Here is a 10058-nt window from a genome sequence, read left to right as displayed (position 1 = left end):
AAAGAAAGAAAGAAAGAAAGAAAGAAAGAAAGAAAGAAAGAAAGAAAGAAAGAAAGAAAGAAAGAAAGAAAGAAGGAAGGAAGGAAGGAAGGAAGGAAGGAAGGAAGGAAGGAAGGAAGAAAGGAAGGAAGGAAGGAAGGAAGGAAGGAAGGAAGGAAGGAAGAAAAAAGAAAGAGAGAAGGAAAGGGGAGAGAGAAATTATGTTCTTCAGCCTATAATCAGACAATATCAGTTCTTTCTTTTGAGATAGCATTCTTCATCATGAGTGCTTTGGGATTGTCCTGGATTGTTGTGTTGCTGAGAATAGCTTAAGTCATTCACAATTCTTAATCATACAACATTGCTGTTATTGTATACAGTGTTCTGGTTCTGCTCATTTCATTTTGTATCAGTTCATGTAAGTCTTGCCAGGGTCTTCTGAAGTCAACCTGCTTGTTATTTCCTATAGCACAATAATATTCCATTACAATCATATACCATCACTTATTCAGCCATTCCCAAACTGATGAGCATTCTCTCAGTTGCCCCTTCTTAGTCACCACAAAACGAACTGCTATAAATATTTTTATACAAACGGTTGTTTTCCCTTTAAAAAATATCTCCTTGGAATACAGACCTAGAAGTGGCATTGCTGGATCAAAGGGTGTGCACAGTTTTATAGACCTTTGGGCATAGTCAACAAACATTTGATAACGGCTTTCTATATAAGAACCCTTTGCCAGGTGCTGGAGTAGGTACAAAAGTCAGATAAGACAAGGCCCCTTTGCAAACTTATCATATTCATTTGAAAGCTGCAAATTGGAATCCTTCTGGAAAAAGCAAATGCTGAAGACTGGAGGTTAAAATGACAATTTTACATAATTTCAAATGGTTTAAAATAGTCTCCTGCCTCCTATGAATGATGGTTTGTTGGATGTCGGTTTTGTTTTGTTTTGTTTTTTGCCAATGACAAAATAAAATACTGGGTATAAGGTAAGGAACTAGAACTTGCTTGTGGTTCAGATCTTTATTTATGAAAAGCCTCTTTCTCTAGAACTGGTAAGACAAATATCAACTGGAACCACATACCTTATTTTCCCACATATCCAACAAGATGATGGTAGCACTTTCCCCATCAACAATCAGGGTTCGTTCATAGGTATCTTCTAGAAGAGAAAACAAAAATGATATTGAAGGTAGAAATCTAGAAGTGATGCTTTTGAATGGGAGGGCTGTGGCTAAGAATCACAGAATATCAGACTTAGAGACGGAAAGGAACTTGATGTCCATTTGGTCCAATCCCTGACATTAACAGATAATGCAACTATAAGGTGTCAGGAAGACTTGAATTCAAATTCTGCCTCAGATACTTACTAGATGTATGACACTAGGCAAGTCACTTAACCTCAGTTTCTTCATTTGTAAAATGGAGACGATGAGGACATCTATTTCACTGGGTTGTTGTGAAGATCAAATGAGATAACATATTCAAAGTACTTTGCAAACCTTAAATCACTATATAAATGCTAGCTATTATTTGTTCTCTGGAGCTCCAAAGAAGAAAGTCTAAATTCCCAAGGTCACACAAACATAAGTAGCAGAGCTGAGATTTGAACCCAGGTTCTCTGACTCAAGATCCAGTATATTTTCCACTGCACTATGAAACCTCTTGTTTATATGTTCAGAGCTGGAAACACCATAGAGGTCACCTTGTCCAACCCTGCCCCACCCCTTACTTAACACATGAGAATACGGAGGCCCAGAGAGGGTTAGAGCTTTGTCCAAGATCACTTAGGGAATGATTGGCAAAGGCTACAATAAATCCAAGGCTTTTCCTCTTGTACCAGACTGCTTGTTGTTCCATCATTTTTCAGTCATGTCTGACTCCCCATGACCCCATTTGGGGTTTTCTTGACAAAGATACTGGAGTGGTTTGCCATTTTCTTTTCCAGCTCATTTGATAAATGAGGAGACTGAGGCAGACAGGGTTAAATGACTTGTCCAGAGTCACACAGCAAGCAAGTGTCTGAGGTCAAATTTGAACTCACAAAGAGGAGTCTTCCTGACTCCAGACCCAGCACTCCAAATGCTGTGTTACCACCACACTGCTTACCCTGATAATATAACACATTTTACTAACTCTGGACAAGTACCCTACTAAGGATGTGTATCCAATACATATGAATGACTATTAAATCTCTGCGTGATTTAATATGTGGCATGGGCCCCTTCCACTCCCACACCATGTACAGCTTGAACAAATGGCAGATATTTTATGGGGCCTAAACATTATCTATAGGAAAGCAGGATATGGGAATGACCACTATCTAAGCCTGCTTGGCTCAGAGCCAGTGACGGTTGTGCACAAGGAAATGGTAGACATTCCTGTATCTACAAATGAGGGAGACTGGCTTCCTTTAGCCACGCACAAAAGTCTTTATCTGTGCTTTAAAGTCAATAGTGATTTGTAGTCATTCCTTATTGCTATGCACCTCTTACTTCTTGGTGATTCTGGGGCAAGTTTAGTGGCCTTGAGTTCTGTATACCACCCTAGTTTTCTTGGGAAAGGGGGAGGGTCAGGGAGGGGGAGAAAGATCTTGAGACACTCATCATGTTGGCTCCAGTTTTCTTTATCCCTTTTTGAAAAACATAATTAATTCTCCAGGAATACACAGAGATTATTTTAACATTGGAGTACAGCAGAAGTAGCAGCTCCAGCCCTGTTTAGTAATGGAAACTTTCCTTCCCCTCCCTTGCTTGCAAACTGTTTGTGGGTGAAGGGTGAGCACAATGTGCAAACATAGTTAGAGTCCAGGGGAACAGTTGGGCAGGGAGCAGAAGGGAAGGATTAGGCAAAAGAATGGGAAAAGAAGACAAGATTTTGCAGGAAGTTCTTCCATCTGTCCTCTTACACCCAGACCCACTTAAAATGTCTGTCTTTCCTTTTATTCAGATATTTCTTGCCTCTGGATTTTGATTCTTGGAAATGGCCATTAGGATCTTCTTTCCCACTGAAGCAAGGAATTTTTGTGGCCAACCTAGGAGTCTTGCTACAAACAAATGCTGTCTTAACAAGGAAAGTAAGTGAACCAGGCTTTAGTGTGTGTGTGTGTGTGTGTGTGTGTGTGTGTGTAGATATGTAAATGTGAAACTGAGGCAAACGGGGATTAAGTGACTTGCCCAGGGTCACACAACTAGTAAGTGTCATGGGGTATATAAGATCAAAAACTATTTTCATAAAAATATTAAGATATTTTAATTTCTAATACAGAAAATATCAAAAGATGTAACACATAAATAAAAACTCTTTGGGGGATCCTCACTAATTTTTAAGAGTTTAAAGGAGTCCTGAGACCAAAAGATTTGAGAATTGCTTCTCTAGATAAGAGAAGTTGGCAACCTTCATTAGTAAAGGGAATTCCTTCATTCAGGAATTTTCTAAACGAATGAAATCATAGAGCCCAGCCCTACCTATCTAGCAAGTACACAGGAACACCTCTCTGCTCTGGTTTATAATCCATTCACATTTTGAAGTTATGAACAAGTGGGAGACAAGAAAGAAGAAGCATATCGATGGAAAAGGTTGCCATGGTATGCGTTTATCCCTCAGTCTCCCCACCTCCATATGTGTTTATGTCTCTTTCCATCCAGAGTATGATTGATCCCTGTTCGTGAGTTAGATTAAAAATTCTTTATTCATGTCATGTGTGTCATTCCCTGAATATTCAGCAGGAATAGGATTTCAATAGGATGTAGTCATTATTTTATTTTAAGTACTTGTGGGTAGGACCTCTTGAATTCAAAATGCAAACTTAAGAAAAACATTCCCCTGAATCAATAGAATCCCAAGGCTCTAATTTAAGGAGACAACACCAGATACCAGGGTCATTAGGACTAATCACACCCTTTGACCAAGGGTCAAACTGGCCAATCCCCTAGAGGAAGGTTTTTATCTTTTCTCTTAGGCCCCTCCCTAAACTCAGAAGTTGGTCTTTGCCCACCTTCGATATGGGCTTCCCTGAAAATCAGAATCAATGGGGAAATCAGGAAGCCTAGAATCCAAGGAACAGTGTGACCTGCACACAAACTGAAATCGGCACCAAGAATCGGAGAAAAAAGAGGCAAAGTCAAATCTTTTCTGGGTTTTTGGAGGAAGTCACCATGGGGAGAAAAGAGACCAAGAATCTATCTCAAAGGGATGGAGAGTCCAAACATATTTAACAACACCACACAAAATGATAATTTTTCTTAAGGTTGTCACTGACAGTCATATCTCTGCCTCCAAATAACTGTAAGCTTGAAACAACAGATCAGAAAAATATACAGCTTACTATTATATTTTGCATGGGCTACATGAGGAGATCCGAGTTCATACATACACTTCACAGTGTGCCTTGGGGACTCCAAGAATGTTGTAGTGTGGTGAAAAGAGCATTGGGACTTGTAGTCAGGAGAGATTTGGGTTCAAATTCTGACTCTGTTACTTATTAGCTGTGTGACCTCAATTTCCTCATCTGAAAGATGGATCTACTAATATTTGTGTTGCCTAAGAGTTTTAGAAATCATAAATCGCTACGAACTCTTATTGAATGCAAATTACTTTTTGATGGTCTTTATAATTAGATACTAACGACTCTCAATTATCCAGGGATTGACTCCTCTCTTTATTTTTTGCCCTTTCTAGTGGGGACAGGATGGCAGGAAGCAAGGAAGAAGAGAATTCAGTGAACTTTGGGGGAAGGTTAGGATGAGTGGCAGCAGAGAAAGGTTTAAACTAATCGATTTTATGTTATATTTTTTAAATTATCTTGATGGAGCAGAGTTTTAGTCCCCCTTGCCATCTTCTTTCTTATTTACATGTTGTCTCCCCTATGAGAGAAATTATTTTACTATTATATTACTTTGGTATCCACACTTTTCTCCTTTAGTTCTCTTTCAAGGCCCAGCCCCTATAAAAAGTCCGTCTCTGAAGGATATGACTGATTGATGAGATTGTTCTAGCCCTCAAAGAAATAAGCTCTTCAATCTTGGGTGGGACCCCACCCAACTAGGAGACCTTATTTCTCCTTAAACACAGGAGTGGGGAACCTATGACCTCAAGGGCACCTGTGGCCTTCTATGTCCTCAGGTGTGGCCCTTTGACTGAATCTAAATTTCACAGAACAAATCCCCTTAATAAAAAGATTTGTTCTATAAAACTTGGACTCACTCAAAAAGTCAAACCCAAAGACCTAGAAGGTCATATGTGACCTCGAGGTCACAGGCTCCCTAGCCCTGATACCAAATCCAGTTTAGGTGAAAGGAGAAAGGAACACTGTCCTTGTACCCCCCCAATGGAGTTCAGAGTGACACAGCTCATGAAGGAGAAAATCAACCAGAGAGGTCTAGACGAGACGGATTCCTTTCCCAGATTGTTGGAGGCAGCTGAGTCTCATAATCAAGCCACGTTCAAGCAGGAGGAGCTGAAGACTTCTATCCCATCTCCTCATTAAGTGTCCACCAATCAGAGTTGCTTTTCACTTTTCAGGGGCATTCCCTTTCAAAAAAATATTTAAGACTTTCAGGCTATCTAAGTTTTTGTCTTTGGTTACCGAGAGAAATCACTGACCATCAATTTATGGATTATTAGCTAGCCTAATTAGTAAATTGATTATTAATTACCAAAAAATTCTGTCTCTTAGGATTTTTCATTCATCATACCTAATATAATATAATCTCCTGGAGGGTACAGACTATTTTAGTTTTGTCTTTGTATCCCAGGACTGAGTAAAATATCTGGCAAGTATTAGATGCAATCTAACAAGTTTCCAGCATCTCTCAAATTCTCCAAAGCAGTGATTCCGCCCCCCGCCCCATTCTCCCCAGGTAGCATCCAATCTATCCATCTTTCCAAATCCATGAATGAGGTGTCTTTTCAACAGTCTGACTCACAATACCACCCACTGGAAAATCTGTGAAATTAATCTTGGTGTCTTGGAGTTGGAAGGGGTTCTAGAGGTCATCTTCCCCCAAACCTCAATGAGTGGCTATGTTTCTTCCCTATCTCACTAAACTGTTATTCTGAGAGTCATATAGGTGTGAAAGCAGTCTTAAAGAGTGCAAAGCAACCAGTCAAGCAGCATTTATTAAGTACCTACTGAATGCCAGGTATTGTGATATATAAGCACTAGACAAAAGAAGCCTATTATCCTATGGACATGAGATACTGGAGTAGCAAAGTGGCAAAGAATTTAGAGAGTCGACTCTAGAGACAGGAAAACCTTAGTTCAAAACCCAATTCTGGCACATCCCAGATGTGTGACCTTGGTCAAGTCTCTTGTCCTCTCAGTGCCTCCGAGACTGTGAATTGCAGAACAGCTGGTAACTTGCCTTAGGAGAGGGAGTTTCCTCAATGGGAGTTGCCTTTAGCTAATGAAATCACAGGTGTAGATTTTTTTTTTAATGTCATCAATTCCCAGGAGCCCTAAGTCTAGAAGTATCACCCAGTTGTCTGGTATCAATCCAACAACACCTACTGAGCCCAGAGCACTATGTTAAGTTCTAACCACAGAATTTAGAAAAGACGAACTTGCTGCCTTCACTTAGCTTACAGTCTAGCAGTGGGATATGTGGGAATCTGCCCCCTTCCTGGAGAGAATTAGTTGGCTCTTTTTAACCACAGCCACACCCACCCTTGTGAAACAAGAGGAAGATACCTGGCATGAAGCAGCATCTATTTCCTCCTATCTTATTCCCAAAGAACACTGATTTCCCCTCTTCCCCTTTGCTTTATTTTTTATTTATCTATAGTCCTCCTTTTCTAGGAATAATGAATAAATTCCTTTCTTATTTATCTACAATTTAGCAGATCAATCCACTCTGACCATGTTAGAAAGGTGTAACAGGGGTGGCCAGGTGGCTCAGCGAGTAAGAGCACCGGCTCCAGTGTTGGGATGACCTGGGGATCGAATGCCGGGCTCAGACACTCAGCACCACACCCAGAAATAACTGGCCGTTGTAACCTTGAGCAAGTTACTTAACCCCATTGCTTAAAAAAAAGAAAGGTGTAACAGTAAGAACTAACCCTTCTACTAGAACTCCCAGAAAAATACAGCTCTATTTTTCCCCTGAGGCATAAACATGGATTTTTCCAACATGAAAATTGAAATCATCCCTTTAAGATCTGGGGCAATGAGTGACCAATGAACTTGATCCAGGGTCACACGGTTATGGAAAATGGAAATAGGATTCCATGCCCTTAGTTCTCACCACTAGACCTCACTTCTCTTTTTGCTTAGCCTTGGAATCTAAGCATTCCCCAATCTGGACAGGATTCAAAAGATTTTGATCCTTGTCAATTGTTATTGTACTCTTCCTGGTCCACAGAGCTTGAACAGACTTGTGGCTTTTGCAAAGTAGTTAGTACCAAGATGAATTATCTCAGTTCTAAATCTTACTGATAAATAGCCCAGCTATTTTGCTCTGCTTTTAATGATAATGTGGCCTATTGACTAGAGATAGTTCAACACTTAGCTACCTACCTCCCAACACCTCACAGTCACTGTCCATGCTGTCAGTCACACCTGCAAAGATGTTGGCCAGGGTAGACTTGCCCACACCATGTTCCCCAATCAGTACCACTCGGTAGTATGTATTTCCAGACTCAGAGGAGATGACTGAATCTGTGGAGTCAGACGACCAGCTTCGCCGGTAGTAGTCTTCTGGGTTCATGGAGTATCGGTTTCGGTTGTTGTATGGGTGGGGGTCTTTCTGGACCATCAAGTGCCTCCCATCTGCAGGGATGCTCCAGCGCTGCTGCTGTGCCTGCAGGGCCGTACTGCTTCGGCGCATGGTGACATTGTTCAGAGTCATTGCTGGTTCCTGGGGAGCAAACAGAGCACCAGGATCATGGACTTGGAGTTTCATCAATTTTTTTTTTCATGAAATGAGAACTACATAACCCCAAGGCACAAGGGACCAACGAGCTCTGAGTGGTCCAAGTCAGTCACACTCCTAGGAGTAGGATTTCTAATCTACTTCAGGCAGCAAAACAACTCTCGGTGCCATTTCTAAGGGAAGGAAAAAGGTACCATGGATGAATCATATAGGGAAGAGTACTCCCCAGACAGGTCACAAATTTAGAATTAGATGGCACTTGAGAGGTCATGTATTCTAAACCACTAGTTTTACAGATGAAGAAACTAAGGCACAGAGAGTTCAAGTGATTCCCAGAGCCTCTGCCACCAAACCCAGTGCTCTCTCTACCATACTAAGCTGTTTCTTAGCTCCTGAGGGCTGATACTGAAAGCTGAGGCTAGAGATGCCAAAGTCACAAACACTCTAAAAAAAAAATCCTCTTCCATCTAAATCCACAAGTGAGTGGTTCTGAGGAGCATCAGACCAGGCATTATGTTATCTTTCCAGCTCGTTCTGCTCTTAATTACACTGACCCATCCATCAGCCTGCTTTGCTTTGGTTGGAAACCTGTGGCAATGACATCATTGCCCCTCTGCTTGAGCAGCACATACATTGGAACTACCATGTTTAGTCACATTGCCTTGATGCTCTCCAGCTGCTGAGACTACTATTTTAATTTTTTTCTCTTTGAGGTTTATGCCTCAACAACGCTGTCTGCTCACTGGCATGCCTTTAAAACATGCCACCCTGATGATCACTCTTCTGGCATTAAATGTACACTCAGTCACTTCCAAACCTCTCAATTTGCCCATGCACATTGCTTTTCACTGAGTCCTGTTGAGATTTCTCATTAGTTAAACTGAGCTTTGTAATCTCCTGGAAGCCTCAATTGTAGAAAACGGATATAAAAACAAAATGGACTATTGGGCATCAGAAAGATGTGATGAAGTAATGGATGATGTTGGACTTAGATGACTTCAAATTCCCCCTCTCACACTTACAAGCTGTGCGACCTTGGGGCAAGTCACTTCTCTGCTCTGGTCTGAATTTCCTCTGTAACATGATGGGTTTGGACTACCCGACCTCTAAAACACCTCCTTAGCTCTAAAATCTGTAGAATGATCAACAAACACTCTAACAGGTCCACTACAGCTTCTAGGTTACTGGTATTGTGGTTCCCTCTTTCCTGGAGTTTTGTGAACTCAGTTAGTACCTGTAGTCGAGCATTTATATTTTTCCTCAACAAAATCCATTCTTGGGAGCAAGAAATACATTGATCAAGAAGTCTCTACAGGCGTATCAGTCCCCAGACAAGATGATCAATGGCACATAAGAACAGTAATTCAAAGTGGCAGGGGTATTTTGGGTGGGAAGGGGGAGAAATACAAGACATCATCACCATCACCACCCATCTGGTCAGCTGCCTTGAAAATTCGCACTGATTAATGGTATCATTCCCCACCCTCCCAAAAAAGAATTGTTATTATCCTCATCTTAAGCTCCTTTCTTTTCTGGACATTTAGAGTCTGGATCATAGACTCTAAGATGACTTTTCACTACTTAGAAAGTTCAGGTTGAAGGAGGAAGCCGCATTTGCCGCTTCCAGTGCCGCGTGTTCCACCCATCCTCGTCCCATCCATCCGCACCCCTTCACTGCAGAGGACTCTGGCCTCTGACAGAGCCCCACGTTCTAGCTTAACCTCCCAAGAGTACTCATGCATACACCCATACACGCTCACACACATTACCTGACTTTTCACAGTCCGTTCCAGTCAAGGCAGCGGCGGGATCCCGGGGAATCTCCTCTTCACGCTGCAGCGAGCGAGCGAGCGAGCGAGTGAGCGCAGGCTGGTTTGCCGCTCTGCTGGAGTAAACTCCTCTCCTTCTCACTGGCTGCCTCTCTCCAGCCGTTGCTCGGCTCCCCCAGGTTTATATTAAGCACATCTGATCAGACAGGGCTTTTCCGTGACGTCACTGCCCTGGCCACAGAGCAGGCGGCCCCCCGCTGGGAGGAAACGGGTATGCAGAAGAGCACAAAGTTGCAGACGCTCCCAAAGAACACAAAATCAGTTTCTTGCAGTCATATGATTTTTCTTCCCCCCCTCCCTCCCCAAACCTCCACCCGCTTTTCCAGAGTGCCGGGGAAGCAGATCCTGTGACTTTTTTTTTTTTACAAGGTGAAA

The 10058-nt window shown here is 41.9% G+C and overlaps 1 protein-coding gene across 1 annotated transcript in view; it reads right to left on the bottom strand.

Moving 5' to 3' along the window:
* The window catches only part of GEM (GTP binding protein overexpressed in skeletal muscle), a 14677-nt gene extending 4831 nt beyond the window's left edge, over window positions 1–9846 (bottom strand). The window contains exons 1-3 of the mRNA XM_069086639.1: window positions 9624–9846; window positions 7500–7839; window positions 1069–1145 (exon numbers count right to left, since the gene is read on the bottom strand). Coding sequence (XP_068942740.1) covers window positions 1069–1145; window positions 7500–7830 — 408 coding nt within the window. The 5' untranslated portion in view covers window positions 7831–7839; window positions 9624–9846. The remainder of the gene's footprint in view (window positions 1–1068; window positions 1146–7499; window positions 7840–9623) is intronic.
* Window positions 9847–10058: the final 212 nt, after the last annotated feature.

The sequence above is a fragment of the Petaurus breviceps genome, unplaced genomic scaffold (assembly GCF_028583685.1).
Source record: "Petaurus breviceps papuanus isolate PSGF00001 unplaced genomic scaffold, PetGlider_PUasm1.0 179, whole genome shotgun sequence".
In the NCBI taxonomy this organism is placed as follows: domain Eukaryota; kingdom Metazoa; phylum Chordata; class Mammalia; order Diprotodontia; family Petauridae; genus Petaurus; species Petaurus breviceps.
This window is presented reverse-complemented; position numbering and strand designations above follow the sequence as displayed.